The 22840-nt window shown below is 44.9% G+C and overlaps 1 protein-coding gene across 2 annotated transcripts in view; it reads left to right on the top strand.

The window, feature by feature from the left end:
* Positions 1-18276, top strand: part of FBH1 (F-box DNA helicase 1) — a 38709-nt gene extending 20433 nt beyond the window's left edge. For both annotated transcript variants that reach the window (XM_054015338.1, XM_054015347.1), the window contains 12 exons: positions 69-297; positions 3136-3223; positions 3637-3723; positions 5069-5205; positions 5467-5566; positions 5736-5857; positions 8828-8903; positions 12686-12883; positions 13683-13808; positions 14407-14513; positions 15316-15447; positions 17286-18276. In XM_054015338.1, the coding sequence (XP_053871313.1) occupies positions 69-297; positions 3136-3223; positions 3637-3723; positions 5069-5205; positions 5467-5566; positions 5736-5857; positions 8828-8903; positions 12686-12883; positions 13683-13808; positions 14407-14513; positions 15316-15447; positions 17286-17456 (1573 nt within the window). In that variant the 3' untranslated portion in view covers positions 17457-18276. The remainder of the gene's footprint in view (positions 1-68; positions 298-3135; positions 3224-3636; positions 3724-5068; positions 5206-5466; positions 5567-5735; positions 5858-8827; positions 8904-12685; positions 12884-13682; positions 13809-14406; positions 14514-15315; positions 15448-17285) is intronic.
* Positions 18277-22840: the final 4564 nt, after the last annotated feature.

Here is a 22840-nt window from a genome sequence, read left to right as displayed (position 1 = left end):
CTCAGATAAGTTTTCGTGCAAACTAATAATGTGATGTTGTTGTTTTTTTTTTTTTGTCTGTGGCACAGCTATAATGAAAAAGGCAAACTAAATTTTTCCAACCTGTCACCCTACACGATCAGCTTCATCCTCAAACATCGCATGGGACAATCTCTCTTCGTAAGAGCAAAGACAGTAACTCAGACGCTTGAAAGCTTTTTTGCTTCTCCAGATGAATTCATATCGGTGGAGCACACCCCCATATGGTGCAAAAATACACACGGCATGAGGGTCCTAGTCTGTGAAGAAGAGAAGCAAGTGAGTATTGATGGAGAGGCCAGAGTCCAGCTGGGAAGGAATGGAACATGCATTAAAACAGACTCCAGTGATACAGTGGTCCTTACGATTCAGCAGTCGGAAATTACCAATCAAATGCATTTCTCTTGTTTCCCCTCGGTTGGTTTATGAAAAAGGAATATGTCTTCCTTGTGTGATCCCCTTGCAGCAGATGAGACAAGAAACTCATCGTAGCTCTGATTCAAAGTCTTTTAAAGTCATTGGGAGACTTTTCCAGTGGGTTTAGACCAGACTCAGTATACGTACGAGGAACAGAGGGAGAAACTTGAGATCCCATGTATTTCTGTTAATATTTGGAAGGCATTCCACTACTACAGTGTTGACAGTGGTATAAAAATAACTGGATAGATTTAAGAGGGCCAGTTCTGGCTTAAGAATACAGTTCATTTACTGTGTTTAAAAGTAGCTGTATGGCTGAACAAAACTTTGGCAGTAGTTAGTTGTTTGGCTGGGACTTTTTATTTGAGTTTTGTGTTTTAACCCATCCATACACTTGTTAAAATCACATCATTTTAACATTTAGGAAGAGTCTAGAACAGGTTTATTTTTAACCAGGGTTTTAGTTTTTATTTTGTTTTTTTAATATTTTGAATGCCTATAATGATCACTTAACATGTTAATTTCTTCAAATACGTAATTTTTGATTTCGGTATCCAAGTACATAATAGAGATTCATTTCTAGAGGCCAAAACTCTGTCAGTTGATAAAATGAATTTTCACAAGGACTTAAGTTCTTCAAATTATTTCCTGTAAAGCACAATTTTTAACCCTCAATAAATGGGGTCTGGAAATGAGATAATGAGTCTTCCACCTCTAGATCACCATTTCAAATTCACCTCCGGTCAGAATTGGCTGACTGAAATTCATTTCACAGAGGCTACTAAATGACTGCATGCTGAGAATTAAATACTGGACTCAATCCAGTTCCCAGTGACAAGTGCTGGCATATTAATTTAGCTGAAATATATAAGCCCAAAAAGTTAAAGGTGCCGACATGACTCTGTCACTATCCAACATTAAACAGTGTTAGACAAGGTTTGGAGTTGGATATACAAACACCTCGATTTGTTTCATGGCAAACACACAAAGGGCTGGTCTACACTACAAAGTTGGGTTTGTTTAACTACGTTGTTCAGGGCTGTGAAAATTTCATGCCCTGTGCAATGTAATTAAGCCGACCTAAATCCCAGTGTTGACATCGTTAGGTTGGTGGAAGAACTTTTCCTTGACCTGCCTATAGCCTCTCGAAGAGATGGATTTACTGTAGTGACAGAAGAACCCCTTCCATCAGTGTAGTGTCTATGCTACTGTAGTGTTCCTACCCTAGACATACTCTAAGAATATGATGCCAAAATTTAGGAATTTATCAACTAAAATACGGGTGGTGGGGAGAAAAAGCTAAAACAAGTTATTGAAATTAAATGATTACATGTGACAAACGTAATCAGCATTTATTAAAAGACCATTTTAAAGAACGGACATCAGCTAGAGTCCCTTATTTTGTTGGACAACCCTTCTAAGTGTGGAGGAAAGGCTTAGTTTTGTTGCTCAGTTTAGAGATGTAAAGGATGGTTACTTTTCCTGCTTTTATAAACAGACGCAAGGGGAGGAAGAGACAGGATAGTAAAGGTGGTTCAGCAATGAGGACCAGGTGTTCCCGCTGGTACGTCAGGGTCTGGACTTCACATGGATGCAGTGACCTTCGGGATCCCTGGATGAAGGACAGCGTCCTTGGAGTGGAGTGGGACAGAGGCCTGATGGCCTTCCCCCTCCTGCCGGAATTCCGCCAATTGATTTGCCAGTCCCTACCCCAAAAATCTTTTATTAAGGACCCCGAAAGAGGGGTGATGAGTGGAGTAGTCCATCCTCCCATTTTGTTCACCCATCAGGCCTAACTTCTGACGTGCCAAGCGTAGTCTATTGATTTCCAGTCCCACGCCATTCTTGTTTACCAGGCACGATCTTAACACAGTCTTTGGGTTATATCAGTAGCCCTTTCTGTTTGGATTAATTTAGTCTCTCTCTTTTGCACCTTTTCTCATCAACATTTGTAATTGGTTATTGCGACCTGCTATGAACTTTCACTCACTTTTTACAATTGAGCTTACCATTAGGATACATTTGTGGGCCCAGTTATCCCAACGTTGCCTACACCACACAAGCAAACCAGGCTGTACAGCTGGGACTAATGGGCAAACTTACCAGAGAGGCCAAGGGATGAATAGGCATGAAGACGGAACTTCCCATTCACCCTTAGAAGCCAGTGGAACTATTCCCATGCACAAGTTTTTTTGCAGAATTGGGGCCTACGTTTTAGATATGATGGCTGACAAACAAGAGGATTTGGTGAGGAAGAAAAAGTGTTACAGCAAAATGGTCACATGGTGACTCTGGATTGACCTATGCGTATCCTGAGTTTCTGCTCTATAGAACTGTTGTTTTGGGCGATTTTAATTAGGATTGGACAGATTTAACCAATACGTTTTGGGGAGGGAGTTCCCCATGCAGGGGGAGCTCAGTGTTGTTTGCCATGTGGAGGGCCCACACAGGAGGGAAATATGTCAGGAGATGAGGTCAGAGATGGAAGCCAGGGGAAGAATGGCTATGATCTTTCAGGGCTGTGTGAGAAACTGAAGCTTGATAGGTGAGTCATTGGGGATACCAGAGGAGGGATAATGTGATTAGGCATGCCGCACACTATAGATTGGTCATCTCAGTTATACCAAAGTACTTGAGGCAGCTGAGAGTGAAGTTTTGTGCATGAAAATCTACCTGGATTCTTCTGGTGTTTCTTTCCAGATCATTGTTGAAGAAGCAAGACGGATATGGGACAATATGAAAATGCTAAATGGAAATACAGAACTGAATTGCAAAATGACATCGGATGGTATGTTGTCACAGAGAGTACAGATGTTAAAAGGGACATCATCAGTTTAAACAGCAAAAATAGTAACACCTGCGATGGCTTTTACTGACCGCAATCAGAGGGAGAAGAAACCTATCTTTTCCCAGTTTGCTTTGTGCAAACAGCTCTTGTGTGCCTTCGCTAGTTCCTGGAGTATGGTCAGAATCGCAGAAACTGTAGTTAGTTTCCCCTTTGGTGGTTTGTCTTCCACAAGCAGCAAGGGAGAAGGCAGCGTACAGGAGCAAATAAATAATATGTATCAACCCACAAAATCTGTGGTCAGAAACTGCTTTTAATTCACTCTTTAAAAACTGACTGGATTTTAGATTGATAGTGTCTCATGAAACAAAGTAATTTTACATCTGAATTACCTGATAGTCTGATCCTTCTTCCAGGGTATTTGAAGCTTTGGCAGCTTAAGAAGCCGCAGCTTTTTGCATATGATGCCATATTTGTGGATGAAGCACAAGACTGCACGCCAGGTGACTAAGGCAGGAGACCATCTGAACAAATAAGGACCTAATTAACCCCATTATTTCTGTGCCCCCAATAGGGAAATAAAGACACCGAGGGCATTGGTAACTGAGCTAGGAGGGGAACTTGGTTTCTATGCTTGTGCTCAGATCACTAACCCACACATATGGAACTGGTTGTTTGAGGGTAAAGGGGGCGCATGTGTGTGTGGGGGGGCTATGTTTTTCACAAATGCCTTCAATTTCTGTACAGCATCATCAGTATTATTTATAAGTAGTGCCTTGAGGCCCCAATCAAGATTAGGACCCTGTTGTGCTAGGCCAGAGGTGGGCAAACTTTTTGGCCCGAGGGCCACATCTGTGTGGGGAAAATGTAGGGCTGGGGCAAGGGGTTGGGGTGCAGGGTGCAGGAGGGGGCTCAGGGCAGGGGGCTGGGGTGCAGGAGTGGGCTCAGGGCAGGGGGTTGGGATGTGGGGTGCAGGAGGAGTTCAGGGTGTGGGCTCCGGCCTGGCGCTGCTTATCTCGAGCAGTTCCGGGGTGACAGCGGGGCTAAGGCAGGCTCTCTGCCTGACCTGGCTCTTGCCGCTCCTGGAAGTGGCCAGCATGTCCGGCAGTGGCTCCTGGGGGTCATGTGGGGATGGCGGCTCCAGCACGTGCTGCCCTCGTCTGCGGGTACCATTCCTGAAGCTCCCATTGGGCGCGGTTCCCCGTTCCCGGCCAGTGGGAGCTGTGGGGGGCAGTGCCTGCAGGCAAGGGCAGCGCACGGAGCCTTCTCCCTGCCCCTGCCTTCTTCAGGGGCCGCAGGGACGTGGTGCCGTCTGCTTCTGGGAGCGGCATGGGAGCCTGCCTTAGCTTCGTTGCACCATAGGGCTGGCAATCCCACAGGCTGGATTGAAAGCCCTGACGGGCCAGATCCAGCCCGTGGGCTGTAGCTTGCCCTCCCCTGTGCTAGGCCCTATACAAACACATAGGGGACAATCCTTGTGCTGAAGAGCTCATGGTCTCCGTAAACAAGACCGATAAAGTGGCGGGGGTGAGGGAAATGGAAGGATTGTTCTGGCTTTACAGTTGGAGAACTAAAACACAGTTTGTGATTTTTGCCTAATGTAGTCGCACAGGGAGTCCACGGTGGAGAAGGAAATTGAACCCATGCGTCCTATGTCCCAGTTCAGTTTCTTAACCACAGAACCATCAATATGTTCTAATAATTTCTTATCAGTGATGTGGTTAAAGGGCTTGCTTATTTCCCACTTGCTTGTTTGGGCTGGAGCCATTTTCTTAACCACGTGAAGTTTGTTTTGGTTTGGCGAGCGGGTCCCTTTGAGTTTCGTTCATGCTTCGCTTTTTGCTGCAGCCATCCTGGACATTGTGCTGTCCCAGACCTGTGGAATAATCTTTGTAGGAGACCCACACCAACAGATCTATACCTTCCGAGGTGCTGTCAATGCGCTCTTCGCAGTGCCACACACCCACATCTTCTATCTCACACAGGTAAGACTGGGCAGTGTGTACATGTGTATTCCGGTGCTGAAGACCCATCGTTCTCTCCAGTAATATGCTTACCTCAGTTTAAAATTTACAAAGGAATGACCGTGCCTCTTCCAAGAGCCAGCAGCAAGAAAACGTCCCATGTTGTCGGTTAATCAAAGTGGGTCAGCTTTGTTTCATAAGCCGGTGTAAATCCCACACCAAAAGTACATGGGAAATTACTTCTGTTTGCCTGATCTCTGCTTCCTTTGCTCCATCTTGTAGAGTTTCAGATTTGGCCCTGAAATAGCTTACGTTGGATCTACTATCTTGGATGTCTGCAAGAAAATCCGGAATAAGATGTTAGTGGGTGGAAATCAAGAGGGTAAGAAATTAAATTGTGTTCGTACAGCGCCTAGCACGGGTCCTGATCCAGGACCGGGGCTCCTAGGCACTATTGCAATACAAATAATAATAATATATGCTTTTTAAAAATAATTTCATACTGGTTTTCTTCTTGCATTGACTTACTGGGCCTTTTCTCCATCTCCCAGGTGATGTCAGAGGCAGCACGAATGGAAAGACTGCTTTCTTATCACGGGGCAATTTCAATGTGTTTGAGAACGCAGTGACAATTACTGGAGGAGAGAGACCAACAAAAATACACTTGCTTGGGGTAGGGCAGATTTCTTACATTGTATGTGGAAGCTGTGAAAGCTTCTTGGGGAGGGGGCATTGAAATGACTCTAATTGGGAGTCGTCCTCTCTCTAAGCAGTTTCAGTCACAAGTATAAACTCTTGTCTTGAAGTAAGTGTCCCAGACCCTCCAGAGTCTATAAGAGCGGTCACACTGAGTCAGACCAATGGTCCATCTAGCCCAGTATCTTGTCTTCCGACCGTGGCCAATACCAGGTGCCCCACAGGGAATGAACTGAACAGGTAATCATCAAATGATCCATCCCCTGTCGCCCATGCCCAGCTTCTGGCCAACAGAGGCTAGGGACACCATCCCTGCCCATCCTGGCTAATAGCCATTGATGGACCTAACCTCCATGAATTTATCTAGTAAGCCATGAAGCAAACTAATTCATGGTGAGAGCAGCTACTCTCTCACTAATGGGAAAAAGGTATTATAGTGGATCAAGGTGAAGCTGTGAACATTGGGACCTATATGAACTCTGCGTGCCCATCTGTAGTGACACCTAATTTTCAGTTATACTTCTGTGAAGGAGGCAATATTAAGCCTAACTCTTAATTCCCAAGCTTCTCTGGGTGTACGTCGGTCTGTAGAAGTTATCGGTGCATATCGGTGCACTCAGCATTGTCCTAACTCCACTGCTATTGAAGTCATTGGTAAAGCTCCGATTGACTTCAGTGAAAGCAGAGTTAAGCCAGCACCAAACGCTTTGATGTAGTTCTTGTGGTTTCAGTTAACTTTCTTAATTTTCAAATTGTTGTCACAGGAGCCTACTGGCTTTCATCTGTTGAGCATTTTGTAAAACCCAGAAAAAATGTTCATAATAATAACTGAACAGGTACTAGTAGTATCGACAAGGTGTTTGATTTTTTTGCATTTTATCTCTATGTAGAATTTTTTTCAGGTCTGCAGATACAGATGACTAAAAAGTTCTGGGAGTCATGTTTTCAAAATTCATACTAATTTTGCATCTGCAAAAAGTGTGTGTGCACTTGTAGTATGAGCATAAACATTTATTCATGCTGTTGCATGCTCAAATTTTGCAGGTGCACTTTAATAGCACAATCCTTCTGAAGCACTCAGTGTTTTACAAAGAGTTATGAATTAAGGCCCTCCAATCCCTATGCAAAATGGGGGAGTTATTTTCATTGTACCAGTGGGGAACTGGAGGCACAAAGAGGTTAAGTGACCTGCCCAGGTTACTCAACAAGTCTGTGGAAGAGCCAGGAATAGGACTCTGATCTTTTGAATTTCAATCCTGTGCTGTAAGCACTAGACCATCTTGTCCTTCCTTTACTCATGAAGCTGTAAACTAAAGCTGAGCAAAAATCGGAATGACTATCCCATGGGAAATTCTGATGTGTCAATATTTTTGCATCCTGAGTTGGACTGAAAAGCCTCAAAATTTCCTGAAACAAAAAACTAAAAAAAACAAAAAATCTTAATGAGGAAATGTTTTGTTTTGACACTTTTGATTTTTAAATGAAAGGTTTCATCATTATCAAAACAGTTTCCTTTTGGTTTGTTGAATCAAATTGCAACATCAAACTGCAGTTCCCTTTAATGCTCCGCTGTCTCGTGGGAGTTGTAGTTCCAGTGACTCATGGCCTCATTCTTCCCTATTAGCTGGGCTCTCTGGCCAGATTCCATCTCCCATGATGCCCCATGGTCCTGTGACTGCCATGATGCATCCCACAGCTCAGAGGGGACAGCATGTGGTGCATCATGGGAGATGAAGTCCAGCTATGGAGCCAAGGGTATATGAGAGAATAGAGTCATGAAGCACCCAGAACTACAACTTCCATGGAGAAAAATAGGGGAAATGCAATTTAATGTCAAACTGACTTGAAATGAAATATTTTGTTTCAGTTCAACAAACAGAAATATTTCTATTTGAACTGAAAATTGTTGGAAAATCAAAATTTTACTGCAAAATTGACATTTTCCCACGGAATTTTTTTTTTTTTAAATTGAAACTGCGTTTTCTTTAAAAATCATTGTGATGAAAAAATTCCCAACCAGTTCTAATGCAAACTAATCCACAAAATACATTCCTGGCCACAAAACATGATGATAGGGTTACCATACGTCCGTTTTTTCCCGGACATGTCCGGCTTTTCGGCAATCAAACCTCCGTCCGGGGGGAATTGCCAAAAAGCCGAACATGTCCGGGAAAATGCCGGCCGGGCACTTCCTCTCCCGCGGCAGCTCTGCTCCTCCCCTGACTCTTCGGCTCTGTTTAAGAGCCGAGTGCTACGGGCTTCGGGCAGCCCCCATGCCTCCAGACCCTGTGCCGCCGGAGCCCGGGAGGGGAAGTGCCCAGCCGGGGGCGCAGGGTCCGGAGGCATAGGGGCTGCCTGAAGCCCAAGCGCTACCGGCTTCATGGTTTGCCGGGCAGCCTCCAGACCCTGCGCCCCTGGCTGGGCACTTCCCCTCCCGGGCTCCAGCTGCGCTGGGGAAGCGCCGGCCGGGGGCGCAGGGTCTGGGGGCTGCCCAGCAAACCGTGAAGCCGGTAGCGCTCGGGCAGCCCTTTTCGCGTGGCTGGGAGTGGGGGGCGGAGTTAGGGCGGGATTGGGGCGGGGCTGTGGGTGGGAAATAGGCGGGGCCAGGGGGGTCCTCTTTTTTTTATTTGTTAACTATGGTAACCCTACATGATGACCAGCTGGGATTTTGTTTTCCATTGCTCATTCTGTGTGTTGTTGGTTGGCGTGTCTCATCTGGGATCATCCACTAGTTTTAGGCTAGATTATTTCTTTCTAGTTTCATATTGATCATGCATTCTATAGTGTGCACTTTAGGAATATAGTTTCACCTTCGAGTCTTTTGAGTTTTTTTTCTCTATTTGCATGCTGGTGAATCTGATACATTTTGGCAGGAAACTAGCTCATTTGTAAACTTTAAGTATAACCTTCAATTAGGTCAATTTTAAGAGAATCTTTATCTGTTTAGGGGCCTAAAAATTTTGGACTAGACAAAATTCATGATATTTGGAAACTCCTTCAACCTGAAGAGGCCCGTGTGAGATGTGAGTATATTCTCCTGTCTTCTTCCCCTAAAGGTATGTACCGTGGTGTTAACTTTTCTAGCTTCTACCATATCTCCAACTGCCCCAGCTGATACATGTAAACCTCTTTCACTTCATGTGACTGGGGATCGTGTTGTTTGTTCAGCTTCTGGGTGGTTGTGAGATGGGAACGGCTATCGGTGATGGTTATTTCTGTGTTTCTACTGGTGCCATGGAAATGTGGAATCTCACGTCATAAGAACAGTTTACGCTTTCAGATCCTGAGATTCTTGGTCTCAACTAGAAAAGTCCAGTAAACTGTTTTATCTCTATCCTTTCCATTTCTTTGACATAAAATGGAGGTATTTCTTAGACATTTTGCACACTGGTCAACACCTTTTTTAGTTTTAGGGTGTCATTCAGAAAAACATTGTCCAATTCACTTTAAAAAAAAACAAAAACCCACAACAAACTACCTCCACCTTGGACCTAATTGACCAGTGTTTGTTTATTGATGTTAGGTGGATCCTGGGAGCTAATCAGGGGTTATAATGGAAACTTAGTTGCAGCATTTAATATGGGAGTGGCTTTAGAATATGAGCCATTAGGAGAAGTGCCTTCGTGTAAGAACATAACCTCTATGTGATTGGGTTAAACTGCATGGATCTTGGCTGTCTATAAGTTAAAAATGTGATTTGTCCCACCCTAAATTAATTCATAAATTCAGTCATTGAGTCCAAGGCCAGAAGGGACCATCGTGATCAGCTACTCTGACCTCCTGTGTAACACAAGCCATAGAACTTCCCCAGAAGAGTTCCTACAGCAGATCTTGTGTAGAAGAACATCCAATATTGATTTTAAAAATTGGCAGTGTTGGAGAATCCACCATATCCTTTGGTAGATTGCTCCAATGGTTATTTACCCTCGCTGTTAACAATTTATGCCTTATTTCCAGTCTCAATTTGTGTAGCATCAACTTCCAGCCATTGGATCTTGTTATACCTTTCTCTGCTAGATTGAAGAGCCCATTATTAAATATTTGTTCCCCATTTAGATGCTTACACTGTAATCAAGTCACCTCTTACCCTTCTTTTTGTTAAGCTAAACAGACTCAAGGAGCTCAATCTATCTCTATAACACACATTTTCTATTCCTTTAATCATTCTCACGGCTCTTCTTTGAGCCCTCTCCAGTTTATCAACATCCTTCTTGAATTGTGGGCACTGGAACTGAACACTGTATTCCAGCAGCGGTTGTATCAGTACCAAATTCAGAGGTAAAATAACCTCTCTACTCCTAGCTGAGATTCCCCTGTTTATGCATCTCAGGATTGCATTAGCTCTTCTGGCCACAGCATCACATTGGGAGCTCATGTTCAGTGATTATCCACCACGACCCCCAAATCTTCTTCTGAATCACTGCTTCCCCAGATAGAATCCCCAATCCTGTAATTATGGCTGACATTTTTTGTTCCTAGATGTATACATTTAGTCCTATTAAAATGCATATTGTTAGAAGCGTAGGGCCAAGAACTGATTCCTCTGGTAACCCCCTGGAAACATTTAGAGACCTATCAGTTAGCCAGTTTTTAATCCATTTAATGTGTGTCATGTTAATTTTATATTGTTCTAATTTTTTAATCAAAAGGTCAAGTCAAAGTATTACATCAACACTGTTACCTTTATCAGCCAAACTTATAGTCTCATAAAAATAAGATATCAAGTTAGTTTGACAGGATCTGTTTTCTATAAACCCATGTTGAGTTGCATTAATTACATTGCCCTCCTTTAATTCTTTATTAATGGAGTCCCAAATCAGCTGCTCCGTATCTTGTTCGGGATAGATGTCAGGCTGACAGGCCTATAATTACCAGGGTCATCCTGTTTACTCTTTTTAAAAATTGGCACAACGTTCGCTTTCTGCCAGCCTTCTAGAACTTGTGCTTTATCTGTTAGGACATTGATTCATAAGCATTCAAGATCATTTCTTCCAAGTTATCAGTGAATCGGGAACAGGTAATGCCATTTTTGACATAGAGGACCACTCCCCTTCCCTTTTGCCCACTCAGTCCTTCCTAAGTAGGTTTTAACCATTGTTTTTAACATTCCAGTCCTGCGAATCATCCCACCAGGTTTCAGGAATACCAACGAGATAAAAATTTATGCTTCTAAATGAGCAATTCCAATTCCTCTTGTTTATTACCCAGGTTCCTAGCATTGGTGTGCAGGCAATTCAGGAATTTCTTCTTTTCGTGCCCTTTGGTTCATTGATTAATTTTGTTCTCAACATCTCGATTTTTGTGCTGAGCACTCATATCTTCTTTCCCCTTTTGCTATTAGTTTAATCCTCTCCTGACTACCTGGGGACAGGCTAGCTAGAGAAAATTGGTCCCCCTTCTACTGAGATGGAGGCCATTCTTACTATACAACCCCCATGCCCCATAGAAGGTGGACCAGTGTTCCATGAAACCAAAACCCTCCATGGCTTACCTAGCCAGGGGTTCACTTCCAGAATCTTCTGCCTTTGGTCTTCCTTCGCGTGTGGGACAGAAAGGATCTCACAGAAGATTCCCCTTGGACATTCTTCTTCAGCATGCTTTCAAGTTCCCTGATGTCATCTACTATCCAGGCGATATTCCACAACACAAGGTCATTAGTGCCTATATGAACCATCTCCAATGGATCCTTGCCTGTTGACTTCAGTACTTATCCAATTTTAGAGTGGAGTCTTGTGTCTCAGCCCACTATCCTGTTGTCGTCCTGTCCCCCTTTTTCCGATTCTTTTTAGTATTGAATCTCCAGTAAGGATTGTCTGTTTTCCTTGGGTAGCTGGAGAACTCTTTGCAAGTTAGCTTGATTTTCTTACATGTTAGGCTGAGCTGCCATCCACATGCGTATCCTGTACATCTCCCTATTTCCTTGGAGCTGCTGGATCTCGAGAGGTATTTTCCAGAGTTTCCACGCTGAGGACCTGGTATTGATTTTAAAGCTACTAGCTGTGTGGAATTCATCCCAGTCCTCTTTCTCCAGCCGTGTAGAATGCTGCCATGATCTCCTGCGTCTCGTGGTTGTGAACCACCAGGCCTCCTCTCTGACTTCCTCTCTCTCCAATTCCTGGCTGGCAAGCGTCATGCTCCCTTGAGCCTGTTGTTTCCCAAACCTGGCTGTCTAGGAAAGCCTCAGCTTCACTGATTTTCAGCAGCATCTCTACTTGTCCCTTCAATCCAAGAATCTTTTCCTCCAGTACAGCCACCAACTTGCACTTTGTGAACAGGAAATCCTTTCTGTCAGGAAAGAGAATGTGGCATATCCATTTCAGCTTATCACCACTGTTCCATCACTGGCCATCTTCATAGCTATAAGAATATCTTGACTTCTGTAAGAATCCACCCTATAAACTGTTCTGCTAACCTAAAAGTATCCCAGTATCTCCAAAAGGACATCTACCATTTAGAAAAATAATAAACATAGGTTTTTTGAGACATTTGCTACTGCTAATCATACCTAGCTCTTATATAGAACTTTGCATCGGTATAACTCAAGTGCTTTATGATAAAGGAGGTCCGTATCATCATGCCCATTTTACAGATGGAGAAACTGAGGCCCAGTGAAGTGACTTGCCCAAACTCATCTAGCAGGCCAGGGTTGGAGTTGGGAATAGAACCCAAGTCTCCTGAGTCCTAGTCCAGTGCTCTCTCCAACCGGTCTCCCCTACTCTCTCTATATCCATTTCATTTGAAGTTAAAAATGCGACCAATGGTGCCTTTCTTGTGTATTGACATTATCCAATGCACTTCTCACTAGTGAAACTCCAAATTGATGACCACTTTATCAAAAAGTGGGTTGAAAAGGATGGCTTCCAGGGTTTAAAGAACTATGCAGCCAAAACTGAAGACAGGGAGCTGGAGGTGAAGATCACAATAGTGGAGAAATACAATGTCCGCATTCCCGAGCTGGTGGCGAGGATAAAGAACAGTCACGTATCAAATATAGCATTTGCAGGTAAAGCAAAACGCACCTTTTTTGTATTTTTTCCCCCAAGAAGGAAATTGTTTCCCTTTTTTTAATCCAACCTCACTTCCCCCTGCTCCTCAGAAATAGTGCACTTGGTCCAAGATGGTCTTGCGCCCAGGAAGGAATAAGACAACTCCTTCTGGGACATTCCTGGGGTCACAGTAGAATGAATTTTCCACTGGAGCACTGATAAGTGAGGTTCTGCTGGAGCTGAATGAGGATTCAGTCAGTATTTCCTGGGATCTAGCAGTCTGACCTAATGCCTTATCTTGGATACTGGCTTAAATTTGCAGTGATTTCTGGAAGAATACTGGTGGACTATCAAAATACAACAAATCATTCTTGTTTAAGTTCAGGTCTGGACTGGGGTGTGAGGCAACTGGGCATTTTCTTGGGGGGCCAGTCCTCGTTAATGGGTTAGTGGATTAGTGCAGGAGAGGAGCTCTGGTCTGGGGTTTTTTCCCTCTCTCTCTGCTTTGCTTTCAGTTTGCAGTGTTGATGTAGCCGTCTTGGTGCCAGGATATTGGCAAGACAAGGTAAGTGAGATAATATCTTTTATTAGACTAACAGCAATTGGTCCAATAAAAGATATTACTCCCCCCATTCTGTCTGGCTTCCAGTTCACATTTAAAAGCAAGTGAAACTATAAATGCAGAACATAGGAAGTTAATCTGTACATAGTGTTCAGTAAATAACAAGATATAAAAACAGCAGTACAGATATATTGGCTGATATCCTCTCTCTCTCTCTCCCCCCGCCCTTGTTCCCTGATGTGTTTTGGTTCTAGATTATGTGATAGGCACCGTGTACAAAGCCAAAGGCCTGGAGTTTGATACTGTGCTGGTTGCAGATGATTTTATGAAAGTCCCTTGTGCCAGGCATAATCTCCAGAGGCTGCCTCACTTTATCACTGGTAAGGGAGATCCTTTATACTGGAACCATTCTTTTCCCTAAAGGGAAAGGTGATGCATAGGGTGGCCCATTGGCACACCCCCTCAGTCAGCACTCTTTGGAGGTATGCTTGGGATTGTCTCTGGCTGTACCTAGCAATGTCCTCTCAAGCTTGCTGTCATTCACTGACTTCTCACTTGTGGTGCAGTTCCTTTGTGTAAGTCTGTGCTTGGGAGATGGGCCTGGCACGTAAGGGCAGGTTCATCACTCAGGGAACATGCATTGTTCCTGCTTTGATCAGCAACGAATGTGTATGCCCCAAGGGGAGAGAATATTGGTTCTGTTTGCTGTCACTGAGGTCTTACACAAGTCCTGTCATGATTGTGTAACAAACACATGGCAGGGTACCATGCAGCCATGCTACTCTGCATATTATCTCCTTCTTAACAGAGACACCAACCATATTTCTGTGACATACCCAGCTCTTGTTTTAAGTGTTCATCCTAATTCAGCAGTGAATTAGAACTAGCTGAAATACCAGAACAAATTCTGAAGTTTCATCAGTTATCTTGTAACACTTTTTTTTTTTTTCTGACTTGTTCTCTCTAATCTCTGCCTAGACATGTCTGCTGAAGATGAATGGAACTTGCTGTATGTTGCAGTGACTCGTGCCAAAAAGCATCTGTTAATGACAAAGTCCCTGGAATATCTTTTGACTTTGGCTGGGGTGAGTTAAACATGCCATGGCAAAGTGACTGTAACTTAGATCTGTGAGCAGATGGAGGGGGATGTTACCATAGGCGCTGATTTTTCAAAGTGCCGGGGTAGCGAGCGCAGGGCAGATCGGGCCAGTTCTTGCATAGACCGCAGATCACTGGCGCTTCCCAGTTGCGGCCTAGGCCAGAGGAATATGAGCTTTGAGGTTGAGCCTTTATACTTCCAGGGCACCTTCTGACCCTCTGAGGGGCGGGCTCAGAGCTCACGAGCTCCGCCCACTCTGGTGTCCGGAGGGGCTCGTCTCTCTCCGGGGCGGCGGGGAACCACACCACCTCACTACACTCCCCATAACATCTGTGCTAAAGTGTCTCATGCTTGAGGGGTTTAGGAGGTCTGGTGACTGGATAGGAGCAGAATAAAGGACAGTTAAATTATATAGTAAGGAGGGAAACTAAGATTCATATTGTTCCCTGAACAATGGGCTGAATTCTCCTCTTAGTTACACCAGTTTAGGTCCAGAGTAACTGAGGAGATATTTGGTTCTTAGCCTTCCCGTTTCCTGATGTTGTGGTTTTAAGTGCAGCTTCAGTGATGAATAACTACTGCTTTTAGACTCGTATCTGATTCTGCCTCTCTCCCTCACCACAAGTGTATATGTTCCCTTTCCTGCATGTCCAGGCCTCATAGTCTCGTTCCAGTTCCTTCCTTTCAAGTGTTTTTTTGCGGTTGGATATTTTTTTAAGCTCTAATGTTGCTCACAACACATTCCGATGCCCTGAGTTCACCGCACGCCTTGTTCTTTCCCTTTTCAGGAGTATTTCTTGCGGCCAGAGTTGACTAGTGAGGCCTTAAAGGAAGGGGCAATTCATTGCTCCGTGTCACAGTGCCACAACGCTGTGCCTGCTGACTCAATTCTAACCATGAAGAAAGTGCCCCTCGCTTACGTAAGTCTCCTCTCTCTCCTCTCCTTTCTGCTTGTTAGTTGTATTTTGTGACCTTGGTGCCAATGAAATGTGCCAGGTTGATAGCCCTGGAGATGTCACTTACCAGCCTTTTAGCCATGGGCGGTGGGTGAACCCCTGGCTTGGGGAAGCTAGCCCCCCCAACCCGCCTTCTGCCCAAGACCCCACCCATTCGGCGCCCACTGGAGCCCAGCTCCCTCTCTGTTCGCTGGCCCCTGCCCCAGGCTAACACCCCCAGCCCTGGAGCACTGGAGAGCCGGGCGGTGCCGTCCAGCCCAACCCCCGGCCGGCATGCCCCAGCCTCCCCGGGCTGCACTGCTGGGCCCAACCTCTGGCCAGCTGGCCCCCGCATCCCAGAATGTGTCCCCCAGCCAAGCTGCCAGCCCCAGCACAGAGCAGGTGGCACAGCCAGAGAGGCCCCCGCGCTGGGCAGGCAGCGTGGCCCCAGCACCAGGAGGATGGGCACCATGGCGCGGCCTCGGGGGTGAACCACAGCCCCCAACCTGCCTGTCCCAGGGAACAGCAGGCAGGTTGGGGACTGGGGGTGGAGCATGGGCAGGGGGACATCAAGCTGTTTGGGAAGACAACACCTTCCCCTGCCTACGATACCTGCCACCCATGCTTTTAGCCATGATCACAGAAGTAGCAGATGAGATCTGCCTGTGCACAAAATGGACAGGCACAAGGCAGCCATCATCCGCCATTGTAACTCAGCCCTGTCCTGGTCTCTAGGCTTCTGAGGGGTATTTTAGTCTTCATGGCTCGTTCCAGCCTTGCCTTCTCAGGCATGTCTACACTGCAGTTAAAAACCCACAGCTGACCTGTGCCAGCCGATTCCAGCTCGTGAGGCTCAGACATTCTGGCTTGTGCTGCAGCCCAAGCTGTAGGACCCTCCTTCCTTGCAGGGTCCTAGAGCCTGAACTTCAGCCCGCTCCTGACTGTCTACACTGCAATTAAACAGCCCCTTAGCCTGAGCCCTGCGAACCCGAGTCAGCTGGCATGGGCCAGCTGCAGGTTTTAAATTGCAGTGTAGACATACCCAAAAATTAAAATGGGCTCAGTTTGTGCCAGTTGTGGGTGTGTTTTTGTTGTTGACACCTACCTTCTGGCCTGGGACCCACCACTTCCTTTCCCATAGACGATGGTTGATAAATAGAATAATCTTGACCCCTACCAAACAGGGCTGGGTTTGAACCTGGATGAGACATTTGTTATCTCAGCAGCATGGCCTTGGAGTTAAGGTGCTCCAGAGATCTTGGATCAGTTCCCAGCTCTGCCAAAGACTTGGTGCGATACCGTGGACAAGTCACTGTGGGACAGAGCCTTATGTTGACGTCCATGGAGCAGCGCCAATTTAACCCCAGCTGAGGAATGGGCTCGTGATTTCTCTGTGCCTCAGTTCGCCCTCTGTAAACAGAGATAATTTTACTTGACTCCCCAGGAAGGTGGGGAAGTAAAACATTCATTAACCATGTCTGACAGGTGCATGATACCACTGTGATAGGAGCCATACAAGTACATAGCTATATACCTGTCCCTTGAGCCCTCCTGCCCTCATCACCCCCACTGGATAAGGCCCCGGTATAATGAAATTGCATGTATAATTTTTATCGCAGGCTGCTTTATAAGGGGTTTCTTTAGCGACAAATAGGTGACAGATACCAAACACACTGGATCTGAATCAACAGCAATGTCCCCAACTCCTGTTTCATCCCGTGTCTGAGTTCAATGGCCCAGTATGTCTGAGGGAGGGGAGGCAGAGACTCTGTATTTTCCAATCCTCCTCCTTTTACAATTTCCTACTGGTTCTTTTCCCACAGAGCAATGGCAGCAAAGACCAAGGTGGCTACCTGTGCCATGCTTGCGTGCAGCAGCGTCTCGGCCCCTTGACACAGCTAACCGTTTCACCTGAGCTGGTCCTGACCATGGATGTCGTCGATGAAGCGTTAGAAATTCCGAGGCACGTTGCTGTCCTCTATGACCTGTTTTGAAAACAGGAAGGGGTTGGTTTTATGTCCTAGATCGGGCTCCGACGTGTTGGAAGTGAGGAGGTCTGTAGCTAGCATCTCTGTATTGTTACTGAGGTCCTTGGAGAAATGAAGTTGATTGTCCTTGGACAAGCTCATCAGAAGAAGGACAAGACAAGAGCTGTTCATGAGGACGCTGTGAATAAGGTCTGGGGTTATCCCTCTGTTACAAGAGGGTACCGTGGTCGATGTATGTTCCAAGTGGCTGTCTATTACGTTTCACTGTAAGAAACCCGGACTGCGTAACTTGTACAATACTAGATGCACTTGGACTTGACAGATTTTCTTTCTGAACATTGGCACGCTTGTCCCACATGTTGCCCCTCAGGGTGGCTAGTTTCTGTCAGTGGTGCACATTCAGGTGACTGGCTTTTATGATTGCCCAGACTTTTTGCAATATTTAAGCTTTATCCCAATGCATTCTGGTCACTGGGCAAACTGAGACGAACATGCAAAACTAAGGGAGATGATGTAAAAGCATTTTATTACTAATGAAAGAACTCATTCCTGGAGTTAATTTTCATAGGGCTAATCTCATCTCCGGGGAGGAATAGCTAACTTCCCGTGCATCAAGTCGAGAACGTCTTTCTTTTAACATGTAATCTTTGGGTGTTCCCCAGTCTCTCCATCTCTGCCTCTTTCTCTCATCCTTGGTTCTCTCTTCCCCGTACAAACAAACAAAATCAGTTCTTCATTTAAACCTCAGGATGATGATCGTAGAAAACCAGAGTGTCTTATGCTGTGATCAAGTACGTAATAAAAACAGAAGCCTGTTTATATTAAACAGTGGGGTTTTTTTTAATTGGAGAAAAAGCTGTTTTTGATTGTATTTATTTACTGAAGATCTCATTAGAGATGAAAGCACACTATGCATTGCTTTAATGATGGATTTAGCCCTGTATCTGAGGAAGCAAGACACAAGATTATCCCTCTTAGGAACACACTTACTTCTGGGCTTTTTACTCTAGAATTGTTACAGCACCAAAGCATCCGATTTGACTGTACAATATTTATGACAGTGATCAAAGGAGAAACATACTTCAGAAGGAGCCTGATCTTGGGCACCCTGTCTTATTTGTTCGTGTACCTTACAGGATATATGCATTTCATGGGACACCGTTTCCGGTCAGTTCAATGTGGTCCAAAGCAATTTCTTATGTGAGCCCCGTGAAGTCATGTAGTCGCTGTCCACCTAACCCGGACAAATGTGGATGATTCTAGATTAATTTCTTGTTTTCATCTGGTCCTAACTTGAGCAGAGAATGTCTGTCTGAAACTTTTCCGTGTCCGGTCTCTGAGAGCATGTGATCTGGTTCCAATTGGTATCATTATAGCAGGTTTGCCTTTGTTTCTGGAATACAATGTGCCTTATGGCAACACACTGGTTTTCCCCCCATTCTGACGTCCCAGAGAGAAGCAGAGAAGTCATTTAAGTGCTAGAATGACAGACTGGAGGTAGAGAGGAGTGGAACAGGGGAGAGCATGCAAGGAACCACCAGATACACAGGTACATTCTCATTGCCCTTTCGTTACATAGTTTATGCACCCCCAGTTGCTTTTAGGAATTATCTGTAAAAATCCTTTGCCTTTCATAAGAGGGCAGATCTCTGATGGGGTGATTACATCCTGCCACCTTTAAATTCCCCCTGCAGCTTCAGTTTACAAAAAGTATTCCTTGCTCCCAGGTCCGTAAGGCCATGTAACAGTGCTGTGTATTGATCAAACAGCTGCTGCTTTCTGCAGCTGCATCCCAGTGAGGGATGAAGTGATCTCTGGGCCAGTCTACGCTACCACGCTACATCCGTGCAGCTGTAGCGCGTCTGGTGAAGATGCCAAGAGAGCGGTCTCCCATTGGCATAATTATTCCACTTCCGAGTTAGGTCTGCAGGAGAGCGTCTCTGACCAACATAGCACGGTGTGGACAGCGCTTTAAGTCGATGTAACTTATGTCACTCGGGAGGGGAAGGGGTGTCTTTTTCACACCCCTGAGCGATGTAAGTTGCTTCGATTTAAGCAGTCATGTAGACCAGCCCTGTGTCTAGCTGGTACATCAGTCAGCTACATTTGTAAAGCACCAGGGGCCCCTTCAGAGTGAAAGGCCCTAGGGAAGCACAAGGTCATTAGCATGTATGTGGCAGCATCCATCGTTTTAAACAAGGGAGCGCCTAACTAACAGGCCCAGTTTCCAGCAGTTTTCTGTGATGAGCTGTGAGGCCCCATCCAGTGGCACCTTGAACTAATTTAAGTCCCTGTTAATTTCTAGATGAGCTTAAAAAGGAATTCTTGACTGCAGTGCATGGATAACCGGTCACTAGATGGCAGCACTGCATTAGTTAAAGTAAAAAAGGAATGTACTGTATCTAGTCAGTCTCTGGAAAGAACATTTAATCCAGTTTTGGCCTCCTCCCTCACCCCAGGACTGCAGTATGATACCCTTCTGCCTTTGGGACATGGTACTGACTTCAGCAGTGGATGTTTCACATGGGACATGGGGGTTGTTGTATTAATTTAGATGGAATAGGCCCAGAGCTGAAGGTGCTAAAATGACCCTGTCACTGCCCAACGTTAGGGGTTGGGGCTTTGATATACAAAGACTTCAGCCTGTGTAGTACCATGACAAATACATCATTAAGCATTATTTTGACCTTTTATTAAAGATACAGTAAAGGCGGGAAATGGTTAAAAATCATTTGAAAAATAAAGTATTAAGGCTTCTATTTTAACAACATCCTTCATTCACTTTCACTTTAGCTGAAGAGAGTTTATAGAAAGAGCCTCCCCCTTGTCTGACGGTCTTTTAGATGGTGTTAAAGATGGTGGTAACTTTCCTATTTTGGGAAAAGAGAAAATAGTTGAGATAGGCTTGGGCTGTTGTTAAAGTCTCTCTGTGTTTCCTAAGAGATGAAACAAGACAAACACATACAAGAAGGGAGAGAGAAGAACAGCAGAGCCAGAAAATGCAGCTTGTGGGTTTGGTGTTGACTCTCAGTTGCAGCCTCACTGCTGGAAAAACACAGGCAGAACACACGGTCTTGTCGTTACTTGGAGACTTGGCAAATTCAGACCAGCAGCAGGCTGTTTAGAACATTGTGTTTAGCTGCCTCTTTCTGGGCATACAGCCGTGTTGAAAAACATAGTCTTCACCGACTAAACCAGACTCTTATTAGACAGAAGGAAAAAGGAGAGAGAGAAAGGAAGGAGAAGAAATACGGTGAGCATAGTCCGCTTCCACTTCCCTTACCAACGTCTCTTCTTTTAAAAACGACAAAGAGTCCTATGGCACCTTATAGACTAACAGAAGTATTGGAGCATAATCTTTCGTGCGTCTGACGAAGTGGGTATTCACCCACGAAAGCTTATGCTCCAATACTTCTGCTAGTCTATAAGGTGCCACAGGACTCTTTGTCATTTTTTACAGATCTAGACTAATATGGTTACCCCTCTGACACTCTTCTTTTAAAGACCCCAAAAAGGAGTGATGGGCGGAACCCATCCCTTCATTAGTTTGTTCATCAATTAGGCCTGTTTTCCGACGCACCAGTTTTGGTTAATTAATTTCCAGTCCCCCACTTCCCTTGTTTACCAACCTTTACACAGTCCTTGAGTTATAATAGCAGCTCTTTTTGTTCCGACTAATCTTTGTGACTCCTGTTTGCACCTTTTCCCCATCAACATTTATTGTTATAGGTTATTGCAATACTTCATAAACTTTATTACTATTGAGTTTACAGTTAAGGTAATTTGTAGGCCCAGTTGTTACAACATGGTGGTGAACCCCATGTTGGATTTCTGTGCTTGGCAGAAATAACTTCTGCTTTCTAGTATTTATGATATTGCTGGAGATAAAAGCGAGGTTTTAAAATTAGCAAACCAATGCAATATAGTGACAGCAAGTATGGGCTAAGTCTGTTTATATTATCATCTTTCCTGTACATTGCTACATAAGGTAGCTAGATGATTTGGACGATGAGCTATTTGGTGGTAATCTGTACCACTTACACTCAAACACAGTAGATGCTTTAAAAAACAAACAAAGAAAGAACTGCATTTACCACAGCCCAAGGTAATTGTTGAAGGCTGGAAGCTCATTGCATTGGTAACGCTGTTCAGGTTGCTTAATGCTTCTGTCCTTGGAGCTCCAATGTTATCCGTATTAGCAGATACTGTAGCATGTTAATTCAGCAGACCTCAATGTTATTCATAAAGAAAGACCACTGGCACGGTTCGGTGGTGAAGGCGCTCAACAAGGTTTATTGTCCTCGAGACACAGTACTTGCTTCCAGGATCAATGTCTACGGGTACACTAACACATGAGTGCCCAGTGGCAGGGACTCAGCTCAGTAGCAGTGGGACATTCTGCATCTCCCTAGGCTGGACAAAGGGTTCAGGCAAGGTAACCTGACATTTATAGACTGAGACAAACCATTTACGTACCATCTTAGGTGATTCATGACTAATATAGTGGATAAAACATCCTTATTCATTATTTTGTCAAACCGTCTTATCTTGTACTAGATTGGAATATATCTGTACTAACTGAAATATATTTATGTAAATATCTAATGCCTAGTAAGCTAGCACCAGCTTTATTAAATTCATGTACTGAACAGCAAGTCGGGTGTGGTGGCGTGTGCCTGTAATCCTGGATACTTGGGAAGCTAAGGCTGGCAGATCTCAGGGGTTCTGGGCTGTTATGCTGATTGGGTGTCCGGTGCTACTGACACCCTGGCCAGTGGGTGACTGAAAAACTGGCTAGAACAACATAAATGGCATGTTGTGATCGGCGCTCTCTCTGTGAGGGCTGATGGACCGATCGATCAAGGTGACTGAACAGTGATCTCGTAAGTATCTGCTTTAATACATGGCCTGACTTTGGTTCCCAGCTTCTAGTTCAGGCCTTAAATCTTGCACGAGGCCCAGTGCTCCAGGCTTTGTCTACTACAGCAAGAAAGTGTTCTGGAGCAGAGACTAAAGGTGGATGGGGAAACAGAAGCACAAGGGAGTGAATGAACTTGCCAGAGGTCACACACCAGGTCAGCGGCAGAGCTCAGGTCTCCTGACTTGCAGTCCAGTGGTGTTGTCCAATGGCTAAGGCACTGGACTGCAAGTCAGGAGACCTGAGCTCTGCCACTGACCTGGTGTGTGACCTTTGACAAGTTCATTCACTCCCTTGTGCTTCTGTTTCCCCATCCACCTTTTAGTCTCTGCTCCAGAACACTTTCAATATCAATAGACAATTTCTTATGTGTTTGTATATTGCTTAGCACACAGAGTCCCTAATCTCAGATGGGCCCTCTAGGCATTATTGCAATACAGTTGATAATATTTTTCCCAGCTTGAAGTAACTA

The sequence above is a fragment of the Malaclemys terrapin genome, chromosome 1 (assembly GCF_027887155.1).
Source record: "Malaclemys terrapin pileata isolate rMalTer1 chromosome 1, rMalTer1.hap1, whole genome shotgun sequence".
Classification (NCBI taxonomy): Eukaryota; Metazoa; Chordata; order Testudines; family Emydidae; genus Malaclemys; species Malaclemys terrapin.
The sequence above is the reverse complement of the archived record's forward strand: the minus strand, read 5'-3'. Positions and strand labels throughout refer to the sequence as shown.